Source organism: Drosophila santomea, chromosome 3L (genome assembly GCF_016746245.2).
Source record: "Drosophila santomea strain STO CAGO 1482 chromosome 3L, Prin_Dsan_1.1, whole genome shotgun sequence".
In the NCBI taxonomy this organism is placed as follows: domain Eukaryota; kingdom Metazoa; phylum Arthropoda; class Insecta; order Diptera; family Drosophilidae; genus Drosophila; species Drosophila santomea.
In genome coordinates, this window is record NC_053018.2 from 4,510,371 (window position 1) to 4,528,193 (window position 17,823).

Consider the following 17,823-nt stretch of genomic DNA (forward strand, 5'->3'; position numbering starts at 1 on the left):
CCCCATTCGATAGAAAGCCTGAGCACTTGTCATTCGTTTCCTTGGCATCCTTTGATGTTTGCTCTGGTTGTTGGAAAATATGTCGAATATTTTCACAGGCGGAGGCATCACAAATACAAACACACCCATATGGCAAACAGACAAGAAGAACTTTTTTTCTCGCATGTGTGAGTATTTGCATGCAAATTGTTTGCCTTTTAAAATATGCACAAATATCAAAATGTTCCCCCTTTTTGCAAAGTTAAAAATCTCTGTGCTTAAGAAAAGAAAAGCCATATGCACTGCTTTAAAGTGGGTGAAAAGCGATTAAGGGTTTTCCAAAAATATTTCCCTATTTCACCCCTATTACCCCAAAAAAATGACCACTTGCAATTTGAACTATGACCGCAATAAAAGGCCATTGATCTCGGCAATTTTTGCACGGCCTAATCATCAACAACAATTGCCGCAATTTGCCACATGATGACACACAGCGATTATCATCGCGATTATATCATCGAATAACAAACATGGACATTTTCATAATTTACGAGATGAGCCGAGAAAAAAGGAAAACAAACGGGGCAACCAGCAAATGCAAATAGGCGTGAATCGCGACAAAATAAAACTAAAAACCCCCTTTGTAAAACAAGTTGCCAGTGTTGCCAGGGTAGCCGGGGTTTCCAGGATCCTGATTCGGGCGTCTGATGCCGCTGCCCAGTCGCGCATTTAATTCAATTTGTTAATTTACAAATCCGCAAAACTATTTGCCAGCGAGGGAGTCTGTCTGCCATGTGGTTTTGCGTGAATGAGCGGTGCGATTTGTAGGCGATAACTGCAACTTGTTATTACAACATGAATTTGCAGTTCAAAAAAATATATATAGTTTTAACCTACCAGATTCATTATCTTTAAATGAATTAAGTCTAACACATACCAGTCATATAATAAAATTTATTTTACCCAAGGCTCGAAAAATGGGTAAACGAAATTGAATTGCTGTGCAACCTGTTTTCAAGGCACTCTTACAAATACATCTTTAATTATTTTCAGTGTACTTGCGAGTGTTGGTAGTCGAAAAGTTCTCATATTTCAATAATTGTGATACTTTTCGCCTGATTTGAGTTTATTTTATTTTTTTGACGAGCGCGACTGGCGGCAACAATAAAATCAATTGAAATGTGTTGGCAAACATGTCAAAATAAATTATAGAGAACATGTCCGTGTGGTTGGTTGAGTGTGGTGTTGTGCGAAGTGGTTTGTTGTGCGACAGGGTATGGGTATGAGTATGGGTTTGGTGTGGGTTTTGGGTTTTGGATTTGGGATTTCGGGTGTGGGTTGTTTGCTCTATGGTGGTGTTTGCACGGGGTGTTATGCAAGTGTGGCAACCGCAGAAACCGAATTTTAATTTGCACGCTTGCAGCATTTGAAACTGGTTGAGGCAGCCAGCCGACAGAGACCGGAACCCTTCGGGATCTAAGCGGCTCACAAAGGATCTCTTTCGCTTTCGAACAGCAGCAGGAAATCAGCGGTAGCCACCCCCTCTGGAATGCACAAAGGACCCAAAGGGATTGCGCAACGCGAACGCCTATTTACAGGGTATAATTAAGTTAAGTCTTGGTTGAACAGGAAATAAAAAGAACAAAAGTCGAGAGTCGACGTCACTCGCCTAACCAGGGGAGGGGTAGTGGGTGGGGTCAAAGGTTGAAGGTTGAAGGTCGGGGAAGTGGGAGGATATGTCGCAAGAGGCGGAGTCAGCTTCAAAGGACACACTTCAGTTCAGAGACTGCCTAATCCAGGAAAGCCTTTTTTTCCGTTGCTCACAAGTGTGCTAAGCTTCAAAAATCGTTGAGGGCTTAGAATGGAATGAGGCAATTTTTCATCATAACACGCAAATTATAGATAATTAAAGCACAATTCAAACTTATTTCATAAATAAACTTAATTTTACTATTTTTATATCTGTGAATGTAACATGACTTATTTTACTTATATTTAAACTATTCTAGAGAAAACAAAAGACCACCAAAGCTGATATACAACTGCCAAGCCTGGGAACCGATTATCTTCTATATAAATTCTCATATTCACAACCGTTTTCACGCTGATTCACGCCCACAAAGAGTCCACTCTATTAGAGTGGACCACCGTTAGGCTGAAGGTGATCTGCTCACCCATTTTCCCAGGCCCAAAGCTATATAGCACATCGATACACCTTCCCATACCCAAATCAAGTTGCAGTTTCGACACCTTGCGGCCAAAGTTGAGCTCGGAATGGATCTTGGGTTTGGATTTGGCTTGCGGTCTGGGATACGAGAGATCATTGGGATCCATAAATCAACACGGCGAAAGATCATTAAAAGAGAATCTCTGCTATCATAATAAAGAAATCACACGAGAAAACAAACGCAGAAGACAGAGAGATCTCTCTTTTGATTTGATCGCTCAATCAAAATGATAAATGAAAATTAATATTTCTTAATATTGTTTACAAAAGTGAGAATTTCGGTGTATTTCCTACAAGAGCTTTTTTCTGTGTTTCTGTGGGGGTAAAAGGCGTTGCTGACTGGGGTAATATAAGCATCTATTTTTCACTGCTTTCGGTTCATTGTTTGATAAGAATTATTGCAACATATCAATCACGAGGTTAAGTGGGATCTGTGAAATGTGAGCGAACATGCATCAAGCAGCACGCAACTACTTGGCCATCCAATATATTCAGTCCACAAAATGAAAACATTAACATTAACCGGGAACAATAGAAAATGGTCAGAAATGTACACACCGGGCCCCAAAAACAACAGCGGAAAGTTGCGGCCACCGACATTCATCAACATCAACATCAAAAACAAACAGCAAAAGGCGCGATGCCCATTCCGCCGCTGCCCTTCTCTATAGAGAGGGTTCCATAACCCAAGCCATCCACATTCAGATCCACATCCATTCCCATTTCACCTTCGGCTCGATTTATAGTTAAGACCTCTCGAGGTGCTCGCCGCTTTTTGGCGGTTGTCGCGGTTTCTCTGAGCCCGGAATTATTATCCCGCACTTTAGGCGATTAATTGACTTTATGACTCCGTCGGGGAATGGGGCGACTTTATAGAACAACCTTATTACAGAGCCTGTGAGGCAATGGGGTTCCAATTAGTTAGCGCTTCGCTACAGCTGGAAAAGACTTTCCCAGGCGAAGAAGACTTCCACCCAGATAGAGTGTAGAAACCCTCAGAAAACTGCGAATTTTAGATTATTATACATTGTTAGACAAAGAAAATATTAAATAAAATATGTTGCACATAACTTATAATATTGTAAGTATATTTTAGGTATATTCCTATCTCTCCAACTGACAGCATTTCTTGTACTGCCCAGATAAGCCTTGAATTCATTGATTTGCAGCAAATCGTGTGACTAACCCTATAATGCCCCCATTATTTCCGTTAGCATCTCTCACTGGAGTCCCGAAAAAAAACCGATGCCACTTCAAAATAATCCCATTTCAGAGGGACCGCCATCGTATTCCGGTCTGTTTGTCCAGTCGAGCGTAAGAAAGGCTGACTTTAAGCAAATTAGCAACTCCACAAAAGTGTCGCCTCGCCCTTAACCCTTGTGTGGCCGTAGCTATGCTCTGCCTTAACCCCTCACTGGCCTAATCGTGGCACGTGCTTCGACATATTTAATCACAGGGCTGTGTCTCTTCTTTTCTGAATAAAAAGAAAAAAAATGCGGAACAACACTCGAAAGGGCCAAAGTTGTGTAGCACCACACATAAAGATAATCCAATCTTATGCTGCTAATTTTACAGCATCCCGAAAATGAAATAAAATCAAATCTCGTGTGTGGACGAGCGTGTGCAAATGTGGTTAGGGGTTGAGGTTTTTCCAAGGAGAGGGGAGGGGGGGGGAGAGGGGTTCGGGGCAGGGACCAAACCCAGATGAACTCAAAACTGGAAACCGCTGCCAGCTTTGCGAAAAACTTTTGCCCAAAAGAAAACCCTCAGACAAATAAATTCGATTATATTGCACTTGAGAAAAGAAGATGTACTACAAATATAAATCCTTAGAACTTACAATTGAATGATATATGTGTATTTATTAAGTAATATATAATGAATGCATTGGGTAAAATTGTTTAGAAATTTAAAAAATATTTTGAATAAAAGAATTCCTTCATTGTTGATCTTATCTATGAAGTCGCGACATTACGTTTAAAAATGTCAATGAAATATTATCTTATATTAAAGGATGCTGATTTGGTTCAGTGTTCGTTTCCTCTTTTTGTTCCTCACTCCCCGCTGAGACGAAGGCGGTCGGCATCCGTAGGGGGCGTGGCCTTTGCATTTTTTCAGCTTTATTTTCTGGCCCTTCTGCTGAGTTGTTTGTTTGGCCAAAGTTTCGAGCCAGCGAGATGCCTAATTCGTTTACCAAATCCACTTTACATAGTTGAGCGAGTCGCAGGCACAAAATATGAAAATTCAATAAACTACACTGAAGTCCTGAAGGACTCCCGCTGGTCCTGCCACTTGAGGCTTAATTGTGCGTCGCTCCACCTGCCGGGGAAAATGGAAAATGGCAAATGGCACGTGCAACACACGCGGAAAATGCGGAAAAGGGGGGAAAACACGGGGCCACACGCACGAACTGCATTCGCAAGTGGGCGTGCATAATTTATGCTAATTCGCATGAGAAACGCAGCCAAAAATAATAAAAATATTTATGAATAAATAGAGCAGCAGTCGCAGGGAAAACATGAGCTTTAAGATCAACCTGAGTTACGACAAATTGTTTTAATGAGCATTAACTGTATAGTAAGCCCAATTCCCAGGGTATTTTTTTGAGTTCTGTTCTTAGGGAAAGACGACGTCAGTGAAGCTCATTAAATCAGCTAATCTAAGATTTAGTGGTGCTAAGTTGCTTAAATAATTGCTCAAGCTTGCTTGGTTAATTGCACATTAAATCAATCAATGTCGGCTAAGAATTTCCTCGTGTGGACTTAAAGAGTTTTTCTTAGTTCCCACAGTTAAATGTTTAGTTTATGCTTTTTGATTTTGCTAATGGGTAAAAGGATTATTAGTATCTTTCTATAGAGTTCATTATAAACTGTTAAGAACTTTTATAATTCCATTGTAGTGAAAGTAGCAGTTCCATGATTTTCCAATGTCAGTACTCCCTAACGACCTGTCTTAACCCCTTGATGACCCCCAACAAATGGCACTCTCTAATGACCCGCCACATGTGGAAAGTCTTTCCGCTTCACGCTCCGTCAATTGGCTAGGCGACATAATTATCAGTAGTCCTCCAAAAAAAAATACGAAAATTATTACTGAGGCTAATTTCGGTTAGGTGCTATGTGCCCAATAATTAAATGATCATTTCTGAGTGCGGGCTGTCGATTCGTTGACCTTCATTGACGCCTCTAATAACTTCATTAAAAAACGCTCCTTTCTATTTGTTCCATTTCGGTTTAATTGCACGCAAGTGAAATGTTTGAAATTTGGTAACCAACCCGCATGGCGGAAACCATCAACTTTTTTTTCTTTTTTATTTTGGGTGACATTTCTGTGAACGAGAATTTCTTGCTAAATTTTTTATGAATATTTCCTGACGCAGCTCCTCTGCTTTTAGTCATTATTCACACTGCAGTGATTCCACAGCAAGATAGACATTTTTCCACAAGCAAAGGAGCATAAAAAAAGCCTAAGAATGGAATATAAAATACCCAAAGGACATTGGAGCTGGGAAAAAAAATTGTCCGCTTTGTAGAAAATTCATAAAACTTCCGCTTGGAAAAACTGAAGAGCTGGGTAGGAGATTTTATAGGCCCGGGTCAGCAAACAAGAAAATGGCGCATTTTAAAGTGAACGGAAGCAAAAGGAAATGGCAAGGAAAAGCGAGAAAAAAGAGTCTATACAGTCCAAGGAAATTTTCCGTGTCAAGAAATTTTCCTTCTACTTGAAGCTGCTTTGCCGCCATTTTCTCTTTCTCGGGGGTTGCGATTTCCCGAGCTTTTCCTTCCCCCATTTTCTTGTTTTTTTCGCTCTGCGGGGGTGGCTCTGCAAGCGAAAATAAACAAAAATCAAAGTTGCAAATAAGAAGAAACTACAAAGTAAGTTAGCATAAAAAAGTTTAGCGGCGCCTTGTTTTTCGGAAGTTTCAACATCTTCAGCGTGGGGTGGAAGAAGCAGGGGAGGGTTTGCGTGCTTTGGCCACCCCCACCTCCTCTCCACCAGTGCCAGGCAAACACACACACAGACACACAGATACAGATACCGGGACAAAAGATTCCGTCGAGCACTTTTCGTGCAACAAAAGCCGGAAACAGCCGGCAAAAAGAAGCTGAGGAAAACTCAGTCAACATCCTCTCAAGTGCTTCCTTCGCTCCTTCGGCTGCCTTCCACTCGGGGATTTCGGTGCTCCAAGTTTTTGCACTTGGGAAAAATTCTTCGAAAAGTATTGCAACTTAACTGAATTTAGAACTAAAAAGATTAATTACTTATTTGAGATTTACCAGCTACAGCTTGGGTTTATACACGGCAGTTAACACTACTTTATAATTAGTTACACAGATATGTTTCCATTAATTACTTTCTAGATTGATTAATTTTCGCAAGTGTCCTACTTCTCAGCATGCAGCCAGCGATGTGGCCGCTCAACCAAGCGCAAGGACAGCTCCCGAGAAAAAGGACGAGGATTGGAGGACGAGCTGGAGAAGGACGACAGCGATGCTCCCTCACCTTGCTCATGCTGATCACGTCTATTTATTGTGCACATAATATGGGAGCAGCTCCCAGCCAGCAGCTCCTGCCCCACCTTTCGCCCTGAGTTCTCCCGCTCCTTGGACTCCGTTTCTCCTCCTTTTTCTGCTCCTCCGGCTACGTGCGACGCATGCATCGCTGGACACGCTTTGGGGGTCCTTGGTGGCCACCCACTCCTCCAACTTGCTCCTTTGGACACTTTTTTCCCTCCTATTCCCATATTCTCCGCCATGGCAAATTCAATTATCGAATGCGAATTTTTCTTCTCGTTTTTGTTTCCCTTCTTTCCTTTTTTTTTTTGTTCTCCTCGTTTCCGCTTCGAATGTTTTTTTGTTTCAGCCGAAAGCATCCCAAGACGAACTTTCAGCGTATCAGCATTTATTTGCTGTTGATTTATGCAGCGAACACCCCCCGCCACCCACCACCACCCCCACATTTTCAGCCCCCTTTGGGCTGCTCGCTCAGTCAAACAATCGACATCGACATCCACATCCCCATCCACATCCACGTTCAGATACAGATTCAGATCCAGAGCGCTGTTGAATATTTGCCAAGTATGCTGATTGAATTTTTTCCAGTTGACTAAATGATATCAAGGATATTTGCCAGGCAAGCGCGACTGCCTTTTGCTCCTGCCAGCAGGTTGCGCCTCTTAAAGCCTATGAATTCCACGATTTTTCTGGCTTGCAGGACTCTCGAGTCTTCTGATTAGATTTGGCCACTGGGCATTAGATTAAATATTGCTTAATTTAAGGCCAGCAGCTTGACAAACAAAGGCTAAACCCAAGGGAAAATAATAACTCTTCATTTGCAACATAATAGTTACAATGCCCAATGCTAATTAGATTTGTTTGAAGGCCTTTTGCTTATATGCAATGCCTCAGGATATTTCATACTACTGATGATACTACCATGAATATAATATTTACTATATGATATTCGATTGGCAGTTGCAGAATGGGCTTACATATATATTTTCTATCCATAACTAAGTACAACCGCTTTGTGCAACTACCAATTTAATTACAATTGCTGCTGGCTGAGCACCGCCCACATTTGCAACGGAGCAGCTTCCTTCTTCCTTGCCAGCAATCCGTGTTTGCCGTTCTGCAGATGCATCCTTCGGATGAATCCTCGTCCTTGATTACCAGGCTACGCTCACATCCATAAACCATTTAAGCAGCACTGCCGGCATACGAGTATTGACAATTTCCAATATTTAGACAGGCAACTACTAATAATCGTGTTTGGCCGGCGTAAAGCGAGCATGCAGTTGGCAAATACACGACCCGATATCCCAGATGAAACTATCCATCCACCGGATTGGATGCGATGCTATGGCATGGATAATTAACACTGCTGCCAAATCGTGTGGGCTAAACATCGCCGTACTGCGATCTATTTGAAACCGTTGCCCTGCAATAATTAATATGCCCAACGTGCAGCAGACAAATTGTGGGCAAGGGGCTCGAAAAGGGGGATTCACGGACTGCGGAGGGGGTGCAAATGATTCGAGGCTGGTGGGCCGTAAAAGGCGTTAAATTGACACAATTGAACACACCCTTGAGACTCGAGTGTTTGCGATTGCCGTTGCAGGAACTGATGTTGCTGCCGCGTTTTGCTGTTGCTTCTGTTGGCGAGGGTGCATGTTTAATGGCAACTGGAACCACATCTTCATCATTGCGGCATCGCAAAAATCCGCGAAACAAGAAAGCGACAATACATTCTCGCTTATAATGGGGGATCGAATCCCCCAAAAAAACCCCCTTCCGTATTTGGTCTATGCAAATATGTGCGACAATTGATACTTGGCGTCGAAATGCGTAATCCAAAAACGTGACAACGTTTTAAGGGGATTGTATTCACTGAAATGTGCAAAATGCCAAGCCAAATTATGAAACTTATAGGAGAAGTAAGAAGATTAAACTGCTTCCTCTCTGATAGAAAATATTTTTAGTATATATTGTATCATTTTTGTAAAGACTTTTTAACAAATATACATCTTTACTTCCATAATTACTTTCAGGGCTCTATAAACTATCAATACCACTTTTTAACCCCACTCCAGAAAGCAGCAACTTTCATAGATCGAAAATGCCTGCAAACCCGACTGTCAAAACAGGCAAACAAATTGTGCAAATAAGTCGGGGAAATGTTATTTATGCCCGTAAGATTTTTCGTGATTAAATAACTAAGGCCCTGGCCAGTCGCCTCGCAAGTCCGCTTGTGTAGCAGAATGACAGCAGTTGCAACTTAGCCGAGCTCCAAATGTGTCAGCATCGGTTGCATATTAATGGCCCGGAGGTGTGCATGCCAATTGTCATGCGCTGAAATGCTTGTTAACAACGTCGATTGCTTTTGGCCAAGTCAGTCGTCTATATATCCCCAGTCGCAGTCGCAGTCACAGCACCAGCCCCACCCCCAACCACAAAGCAAATCGAACTCCACATCCACTTCCAAATCGGAGCCAAAACCAAAGCCAAATCCAACTCCTTACTCAACTGAACCTCCTGCTCTGCCACTTTTTCCTCTTTTTAATCAAAAAGAAGTCGATGCTCCTGACTCCCGACTCCAGACTCCTCCCCCGTGGCAATAACGCCACACATTTGTAATGTTGCTTCTGTTTTTGGCTGAAAGAGGAGCCCAGGAAGCAGCAAAGACAGCAGAGGAAATGCACCGAATGCTCACACTGAGAAAAACCAGCTGGCAGTAGACTACTAAGGTAAAACGTTAGTGTAAAAGAAGTCAAGGTGAAATACCATGCAATATTTTATGGTAAGTATAGAAATTAGAAAATAGAATAATATAAGAATATTTTTAATCATAAATGAAAGTTCCAGAACACTTTATAGTTATTTGCGGTGCATCTCTTAGATGCATTTTACAAGTTACTTTAAGGCAATCAATTTGTAGTCGAATCGCGTGGATCGCAAGCGGGCGGGCGGGTGATGGGCTGGAAAAACCAATCAAAAGAGCGTTGCGAACGCAAATTGAACGGCAAATGGTTGCAAGATGATATTTCAATACACCAGCTTGCCGGGATCACCTGTGCACCGCACTTCCAATCCTTTCACTCCCCTTTTGGCCAACACTTTTTGGCCATAAATTATGGACGGGCGACGCCTGCGCGCAGTTTTCTTACTTTTTTGCAGTTATGATTATCGCGCCAGGATGGAAGATGGGGCAGCTAAGCAACATATATGTATGTTCCGTTCCTGTGTGTGCAAACAAATGTAAAAAATTTTTAATTGACTTTTGCAGTTTCGCAGTTGCCGGAGCCACCGCCAGTTGCACTTTTTATGGCCCCTCGCGTGTATGGCAGCTTAAAAGTTAATAAAACACGCCCAATGATAACAAGCCGCCAACAACATATACTCGTATATATGTATATATACATATATATATATTGCCCCTGAGGTCTTCATCATCGTTTCGTATTTCCCAACTTTGTGAGATGATCCGCCAGAACCGCCAGCATCCCAGTCGATCCTCGCCAGGTTACCAGAAGTCTTCGGAGCTTCGAGCTCGTAGAAAAACAATCAATTAGGCTCACAAGTAGCTTCCAACTCCAAGGGAGCGCCATGAGTTTTCGTCTCCCCCATCCCCCATCCCAAGATCATGATGGTGATGATGGGGTTTCGGCTGGTTAGGATGGTTAGGTTGGTACCCATGGCTGGCATGTTGCCCAGTGGCATCGACACGACTTTGATTCTCTTTCTGCACCGACTGGCAGGAGTTTTATGGCCTGCTTTGGCAAAATTTATGTTACATTTTTATAGTTCCAGTGTAAATTGACTTTTAAAATGCAAAAATTTATCATAGCAACGGGCTGCAGTATGCGGGGGGAAGTCCCGCGCCAACTTTAATTGCCTGGCTTCGCAAGACGGTGGCAACTCTGGCGGAAGCTTCGAAAAGTCAAAAGAAAGCTTTGTGAATGGGGCGATAAACATCTGCGCGTTTTCAAGAGGAAAACAACCCCCAAAAATTGTTCGCTAAAAGGCTGTTTTTTTGGACAGCGTTTAGATACCCTTAGTCATATGTTTATAAATATTATAATATTAGAAAAACGAAATGAAACTTTTAAAATGAGATATAAGCCTTGCTATACTCAAGTCATCGTTTTGCCTGGGTCACCTTGAAGTAATGAATCCGGGTCACCAATTAAAAGATAGATTACTTATGTAATGTAAGGTCTTAGAATTAGTGCCTAATAATCCAAAATATTTTTTTTAACTATAGTTATTTTGTTTTATGAATTATCCTTATATATCCTTATGTATTTAAACCAAAAGCTTAAGATAGTCACAAAACTCAATGACAGAGTATGAAACAAAACACAGTCGTAAAAGCTTTCCGACAAGTCAAAACATTTCGCGGACCTTGGCACTCAACGTTGTTTTATTCATATAGTTTTTTTTTTTATTAATTCGCCAGTGTAGTTTAAGCCCCAAACCAACGGAAAAGCTCCGGAAAAGTTTGGGTTGCGTGGGTGTTGCCCCTCCACCTTTTCGCGACGTCTCCGAGACCAATTGCATGACGAAACAGCCGCGGAACAGTTGCGTCGCTCTTTGATTAGCTGGAAAAGCGGGAAAAATCCATAAATTGATTGCAGAAAACTAAAGAAACTATAGTGAAATGCTGCTGCCGACGGTTAGCAGCGCATCAGGCGCAGGATGCAAGTGGAAGAACTGCTGTCGCCGCAGCTGGGAGATGCTAATGGCACCCGTATCGCCCAAGAACCTCAGGACCACGGCGCTCCTCACCAGCATCTATCAGTTGGTAAGTTCAAACATATATATATTAACAATATGCACCCATTATGTAAGATTAGAGAACATGGATATCTCAGGCGGGGCGCAGCGCACGGGCACGCAAGGAGATTCGGGGAATCCCCGAGCAATCCGCAATGTGCAGCCGCGGCCCCAGAAGCAAAAAATTACGCACTGGATATGCAAAGCCATACCCCACTGGGCGCGCAAGGAGGCGTCGAAGGCGGCAATGGAACGCTCGCCCCCGCCCACCACTGGAAATCCAGGGGCGGAGCGAAGGAGACGCTCCTGCGGCGCAATGCGTCTGCACTTGAGTTCCGTGATCGGGAACGTGCCAGGACGAGCGCCCTTTTAAAGCTCTCCGTTGCACATATAGTGGGGGTTGTTGCGAGAGCTGCTAGAACCAGTTGCGAATTATAGAAGCAGCTTTTGGGCTTCACTCAGTATATGGGGAAATAGGGGTAACTTCAGCTGATCGCTGGGATGTTCCGGGTTTCACAAACACCAACTGTAATTAATATACACTATTTTATAATAACTTTGTAGTTATAATGTTATTATTGAAAAACGTAATCTTTAACCTTCGTTTAATGTGTTCCCCAGTTGATCTCGCACTGCGCCCTGTTCCTGGTGCTCTTGGGACTGGCTCATGCCGAACAGATGTGCGAGGTCTTGGAGCTGGACATCCTGGACCAGAAGGACAATGGTTTCTACAACATGTCGCCCTTCCACAACGATCTTCGCCTGCAGACTGCTACCCAATTGGCCGTCGCCACGGAGAATCTACTCTACGTGATGGCCGGAATCGCGGGTACCTACGCCCTGAGCACCATATCCCTGTTTTTCGGAGTACTCAAGAACCGACCGGGCCTAATCATTCCCTGGCTGGTCGTGGAGTTCCTCTTGATGATCGGCTTGGGGGCACTGGTCTTCATGCTGAGGGATACGAAAATCGTGCAATTGCTGGGTGGTCAAGTGCCCTACTGTAAGTTTGGAATTTAGACTTACTTTTTGAAATATGTGCTTAATAATATTTTATATAACAGTTATCATTTGCTACATCTTGATCTGCATGGACTACTGCAAGTGGTATGTAATGCATAGCTTCTACCAGAGTCTACGAACCATGAACAAGCTACGGGAGATTGCCACTGTGGCCATACCTTGTCCAGCTCCAGGAGCCGTAAGATGAAATTAATATTTCGAAAACATCAAATGTAATTTCCTTATTCATTAGATACCCTATCGTTTCCAACGCGAGCACATGTATCTGGGCAGCAATGGATATAAACACATTCTAACCGAGTCTCCCGATGGACAGTGTTAAATGAGTACTCAAAGATTGGATATATTTGGAACTTCCCATCAGGTGTCTTGATTGCAAATTGCAGTACAGATTCTGTATTGCAATACAGAGTGTGATATGGTTATAGTAGAGATACTATTTTATATAGCCAACGGATCGGGAGCGGCTTGTTAGAAAGACAAATTGGGTTCAAAGCGGTCGGTAAAACAAAAACTATTTTTGTGTAGAAATAGCTCTCAAAAGCACCTAAAACGAATTAAACAAAAATAATTATTAGTCAGCAACACGACTCGAACTCGGAACTTCCAAGCGAAGGTCGCACCTTCTAACCCCTAGGCTACGGCAGCGAAAGTTTCGCGAAAGCCGAGATTGACTTAAAACCAAAATCTTCTCTTATATAAATTGGCGTTCAAATAATAGCAACGAAGTTTAGAGCTCAGATTCTCTGTAGAGTTACAACTATTGTACTATAATATGCCTTAAATTATGTTGACTAGCAATATTTTAAGTATTTCTATTTAGTAGCACAAAATGAAATAAGTATGAATATCAAATAAAAGTGAAAAATTGTAACATATCTAATGAACTTGTTTTTATTAGTTCCATACTTACTAATTTTGTTGCACATACAGTTAGTAAAATGTTAGGAATATTGCAGTTTCGGGTGCTTTTTTTATTTGGCCTTAGCTACAGATGCAAATTACCTAATAATATCTTTAATTTCTTAAGAGTATTTGTTCCATTATCCTTTTCGGCCCTTTTGCTTCATAATTGGCGGTGGTAAAGTGGTTCCTGCAGTGGTGGTACTCGGAGTGCTGGTATTGCCTCCCATTAGGCTCATATCGTTGTCCAGGCTGTCCATTACAAAGTCCACCACGGTGATATTGGTAGCGCCTTCAGAATCCCCCTTGTCGGTGGGGATACTGATCTGAAACTGCAGCAAGACCACCAGATATGTGACCATTGTGGTTAAGAGTCCTTTGAAAAGACTTCTGTTCACATCGAAGAAGCCACCACAATTGATGGTCGATGGATTCATTTCGGTGGCTCGCAAAAACATATTTATCTCCGTCTGGGCATCCGAGTTCATCCAGTTGAGCTCCACCATGAGTAGTTTCTTCTGGAAATTTGTTCGCACGTTTACAGAGGCATAATGTGCCTCATCGCAGATATAGAAGAGCAGTCCTATGTTCCACAAAGCAGTTATAGTCAGTCCAATGTCCTTGATGCCAAATCCCTCAGAGAGCTGGGACATTAGACCATAAATCGAAAGAGTAATGATGAAGAACAGATAGAGGCTCATGAAAACGAAGGTGTAGCACAAAGCATTTCCAGTATCCCGGGTCAACTTGCTCAACCGAAGCCACAAAACCCGATAGTCCGCCACCATGGCAGCGGGTCCAATGTGTTTCAGTGCCTTCTGGAACCGCTCCGCCAAAAGATGAGCCGTAATGCTCATGGCCTCGCAGATGAGGAACCACCACGCACCCAGCATGGCAGTCAAGTTGTCCAGGATGCAGTAGGGCACCACCTGGTTGATGTTCAGGTCCGACATGGTGATATGCGTGATGACCACCGATAAAACCGAGAGGATTGGCAGCACGGTGGCTATATACACCGCTTTCTGTCGCAGTTTCAGAGGCAAACTATGTCCGGATATCTGGTAGTACAGCACCTCAAAGTCATCCCAATCATTGAAGAGTTTGGCTATCTTCCTGGCCTCGTACCACAAAATTGGTATGATCATAATGGGCAGGATGTTGACCAGAAACAGGTAGGCGATCACCGCCTCTTCGAAGGGTCCACTCAGGGATCGCACAATGTGGATGCGGTTGTTGGCCACATAGCCTACGTAGCACTAAAAAAAAGTGTTTTGGTTACATAATGGTATACAAGAAGTATAAATCCATATTAAACCGAAGATAAAATTTTGAAAATTTTATAGATTGAGTTATGTAACCCATTTCTGCAATCAAACACTCACTCACCGCCAAGAGCACAAAGAAAACCACTGAGTAAATAAAGGAGGCGGAGTTCATTTCGAACCTGGCACGAGCGGGACCACTTCGCACGATGGGTAATACTCCAATAATCCTCAAAAACCAATTGACGGGAGCTATGTTCCTGTAGAAGACACTCTAGAACAGCGATATCCAGTTTTACAATGCGGATTTAACAGCATATAAAATCCACCCACCGGCGTAAATTCCGGGTTATTGGAAGCCGTGCTTTCCGAGCTCTTTTTTCTTTCCAACGGAGGAGCTTCGTATTCCGTATCCAATCGCTCCGCCAATCCAATGGAGTACTTGCGTACCCCGTACAAGTATGCCTGGGCATTAGCACTGTTCAGCGGTTTTGCGTTTAGGAACACCGCGTCACCCTTTTTGCGTCGATAGTAGTTGGCCATTCCGGAGAGACTGTGTCCGGAATTTCCTTGTCCATGGCCTTTTACCACTTTTTCGCCAGACGGTCGCATTAGCCATGCACCTGCACACGCCCCCTTATCGACCACGCCCCCTGTTGACTTAGAGCCGGAGTTTTAGTTTCCTGTTGATGTGCGTTGTTTGTCTTTTGAATGAATTAACCTTAGCCCGGTGTCCCAATTTCGAATTTGTGTCAATGGCGCGCAGTTGACGACTTACAACACTTAAGCCGGTTTGCCAGGCTACCGACTTGGTATTTAAATGCTGAGTAATTTTTGGGTCCAGTCTGGTCACACTTGTGAGTGTGGGTGCGAAAGATAAATAAATAAATATTGTTGAAAATGGACAGGGAAAAGTTGATTGCGCCCAATCAAATTGGTTATCTGATACTAAAGGAAGATGGAGCAGTTCTGGAGTCCAGCGGAGATCTGAAGAACGATGAGCGTAGTGCAAATGTGATAATGGGATTGCTGAATCTTACAGAGAGGTGGGTTTTCGAAACAAAGGCTGATGGAATTTTCCAATAATTTTGCAAATGTTTTAGCATCGACGAGTCCTTCATGCCGAACAGCAGCTGCGAGAGGATCACCATCGACTACGAGCAGCACTACTACAGCATCTGCATGTCCAACCGTCGAATATACATTGTTAAGATCAGCAAATCGCAGAACGGAGTCACTACGACCACGAGCTCCTCCTCGTCGAACAGCGTGTATAACGATGCCAGCGATTCCGGGGCGGTGCTGGCTTGAAATCCGTCTTCGGATGTCCGGCCAACTTGCAGATTCTGTTGGCAAGCAACCGGGCCACGACCCCACAATTGGCGCACTCCCATTCTTTACCTAATTCTCCTTTTTATTTGTCAAAAAATACATCATCTGTGAGCTCTTGCTCAAAAATGCGCCTCGCTTCCTGGGTGACGTCCAGCAAGGTTGCCTTGCTATTGCACAGGATCACATAGTACTGTCTATAGTTACAGCGCCGCTTCACAATCCAATAGTCATTAGTTGTCTTCACCTGAACTTCCTCGGCAGGAGCACTCTCCATTTCCGCCTTGCCACTGTCGTTAGCCAAATCCGCAATGATACTAAGCACATTGCGGGGCAGTCCTTGGGGCACGTGCCTTTGAAAGTTCGTGTGGTGCTGCAAGCTCTGTTCGTTGATGAACACGTACTTTGGTGCCGTTTCGCTGTTCCCACTGGAGTTTTCTTGACCTGCCGCACCCACCGCCTCCTTAGTTAACTCGCTGGATATGTCCCGGGCCAACGAAGTCAGTTGGGGTGCCATGTAGCCATGGAGTTCGTCGTAGAGATCTTGTTTCGGCGCAGGCTGAGCAGCTGCAGGATTAAGAATGTTAATTTGTTATTTGTTAATTTGTTATTTCTAGTCCTTATCATACCATCCACAAACAGGCACAGAGTTATGTGCAAAGCGCGGTAGATGAGCAGGTAGTACGCCTTGGCCTCCTTGTCCAATGTGATATAGACCTTCAGAGGATTGTCTTCCTCATTTACAACTTCGTATTCCTCTCCCTCGCCTTTCTGACGACTCCTTACGAAACCGCCCACCTGACATTCGCTTATGCTTCGCTTTAGTGAAGGAGAAACTGCAATGGACGAGTTGCTGGCCTCCACCTTCAGCACGTGTTGCACGACATACGAATGTACACAGTGCAGATCCTCCGGGCTGAGTTTTCCACCACAAAGGACCTGCTCCTGGTAGAGCATTATGCTCTCCTTGATGTCGGGAAAGGTTTCGCACAGGGTGCCAAAGTTTTGGGCACGCAAAAAGAGCGATTTATCCAGGGGAAGGTATTGAATGGAATGCAGCATATCGATGATATCACATTGCGACGGATCCCTCAGGTTGGACAGGTGCTGATCATAGAACTGAAGTAGCTTCTGGCACAGCAGTTCCCTACGCTTATCCGGATTAGGTTCCTCACTTCCGAAGGAGGAGAACCATCCGTTTTCAAAGCGAAACATTCGATAGCATTGTCTAAGTATTGCTCTATAAATTCTGTCGGAGATCTCGGCACCCCGGTAATCGGCCACCTCCACGCCCTCCTTTAACCGCACCTCCTTGGGAACATTCAGGACCAATACTAACCAATATCCTGGCTCGGGTTGGTAGAAAAGTTGGGTGGTTTTTTGGGTATGCAATGCCTGGCAATCATCTTCGGAGGTAAAAGTTCTGCAAGTACAACAAAATCCGTATTATTACACACTTATCACTCAGTAAAAAGTTGCATAAATACCCAGTAAACCTTATGATGGCCTCACTTAGTCCCACATCCTTCATTTTCGTGTTTAATTCGATGTCATTTGGATGGTAAAACAAAACCTTTTTGTGTTCCTGTAAAAATTACTCATTAGGGGCGTATCCCTTTTATTTATTTTATTTGCTCACCTCGCCTTCTACTTGGCCAAAGCTCGAGTTGAATATGTAAAAGCTGCGTAACGTTATTTCCACGCGTTGCAATAATTTAGCCATCTCTTTTTGCACAGAATTAATCGTATTTATTTTCGCAAAAGGTAAATAATGAAATGGTACTAACGCGTCCTTCCTAGTAAGCCAGGGCTGCATTACACGAAA

General features: G+C 43.4%; 4 protein-coding genes, 1 long non-coding RNA gene and 1 other non-coding gene across 6 annotated transcripts; 3 read left to right on the forward strand and 3 right to left on the reverse strand.

The window, feature by feature from the left end:
- Positions 1-8,861: 8,861 nt before the first annotated feature.
- LOC120448801 lies at positions 8,862-10,704 on the forward strand. The gene is made up of 3 exons (XR_005616144.1): positions 8,862-9,505; positions 9,565-9,932; positions 9,992-10,704. It is a non-coding gene; the product is annotated as an uncharacterized LOC120448801 (long non-coding RNA).
- Positions 10,705-11,156: 452 nt separating this feature from the next.
- LOC120449792 lies at positions 11,157-13,387 on the forward strand. The gene is made up of 4 exons (XM_039632436.1): positions 11,157-11,509; positions 12,103-12,484; positions 12,546-12,682; positions 12,737-13,387. The coding sequence occupies exons 1-4, from the start codon at positions 11,366-11,368 to the stop codon at positions 12,824-12,826; spliced, it is 753 nt and encodes a 250-aa protein (XP_039488370.1). The 5' UTR covers positions 11,157-11,365; the 3' UTR covers positions 12,827-13,387.
- On the reverse strand, positions 11,581-11,853 carry LOC120450670. The gene has a single exon (XR_005616317.1). It is a non-coding gene; the product is annotated as a U11 spliceosomal RNA (small nuclear RNA).
- Positions 13,388-13,547: 160 nt separating the features above from the next.
- LOC120449790 (gustatory and odorant receptor 63a) lies at positions 13,548-15,552 on the reverse strand. The gene is made up of 3 exons (XM_039632434.2): positions 15,003-15,552; positions 14,794-14,943; positions 13,548-14,663 (listed from the first exon to the last, which is right to left on the reverse strand). The coding sequence occupies exons 1-3, from the start codon at positions 15,279-15,281 to the stop codon at positions 13,548-13,550; spliced, it is 1,545 nt and encodes a 514-aa protein (XP_039488368.1). The 5' UTR covers positions 15,282-15,552.
- On the forward strand, positions 15,515-16,127 carry LOC120449793 (ragulator complex protein LAMTOR4 homolog). The gene is made up of 2 exons (XM_039632437.2): positions 15,515-15,715; positions 15,773-16,127. The coding sequence occupies exons 1-2, from the start codon at positions 15,570-15,572 to the stop codon at positions 15,978-15,980; spliced, it is 354 nt and encodes a 117-aa protein (XP_039488371.1). The 5' UTR covers positions 15,515-15,569; the 3' UTR covers positions 15,981-16,127.
- Positions 16,063-17,792, reverse strand: LOC120449789 (vacuolar fusion protein CCZ1 homolog). The gene is made up of 4 exons (XM_039632433.1): positions 17,638-17,792; positions 17,486-17,583; positions 16,628-17,421; positions 16,063-16,565 (listed from the first exon to the last, which is right to left on the reverse strand). The coding sequence occupies exons 1-4, from the start codon at positions 17,719-17,721 to the stop codon at positions 16,084-16,086; spliced, it is 1,458 nt and encodes a 485-aa protein (XP_039488367.1). The 5' UTR covers positions 17,722-17,792; the 3' UTR covers positions 16,063-16,083.
- Positions 17,793-17,823: the final 31 nt, after the last annotated feature.

Excerpts from the sequence above, each read along its gene's own strand:
- LOC120449792 (XM_039632436.1), top strand. The coding sequence starts at position 11,366 with ATGCTGCTGCCGACGGTTAGCAGCGCATCAGGCGCAGGATGCAAGTGG. Across the intron at positions 11,510-12,102 it reads TCACCAGCATCTATCAGTTG|TTGATCTCGCACTGCGCCCT; the intron begins GTAAGTTCAAAC and ends TGTGTTCCCCAG. Across the intron at positions 12,485-12,545 it reads GGGTGGTCAAGTGCCCTACT|TTATCATTTGCTACATCTTG; the intron begins GTAAGTTTGGAA and ends TTTATATAACAG.
- LOC120449790 (XM_039632434.2), bottom strand. The coding sequence starts at position 15,281 with ATGCGACCGTCTGGCGAAAAAGTGGTAAAAGGCCATGGACAAGGAAAT. Across the intron at positions 14,944-15,002 it reads ATAACCCGGAATTTACGCCG|AGTGTCTTCTACAGGAACAT; the intron begins GTGGGTGGATTT and ends TCGCTGTTCTAG. Across the intron at positions 14,664-14,793 it reads TTTTCTTTGTGCTCTTGGCG|TGCTACGTAGGCTATGTGGC; the intron begins GTGAGTGAGTGT and ends ACTTTTTTTTAG.
- LOC120449793 (XM_039632437.2), top strand. The coding sequence starts at position 15,570 with ATGGACAGGGAAAAGTTGATTGCGCCCAATCAAATTGGTTATCTGATA. Across the intron at positions 15,716-15,772 it reads TTGCTGAATCTTACAGAGAG|CATCGACGAGTCCTTCATGC; the intron begins GTGGGTTTTCGA and ends CAAATGTTTTAG.
- LOC120449789 (XM_039632433.1), bottom strand. The coding sequence starts at position 17,721 with ATGGCTAAATTATTGCAACGCGTGGAAATAACGTTACGCAGCTTTTAC. Across the intron at positions 17,422-17,485 it reads GCCATCATAAGGTTTACTGG|AACTTTTACCTCCGAAGATG; the intron begins GTATTTATGCAA and ends TTGTACTTGCAG. Across the intron at positions 16,566-16,627 it reads TCTGTGCCTGTTTGTGGATG|CTGCTCAGCCTGCGCCGAAA; the intron begins GTATGATAAGGA and ends TTAATCCTGCAG.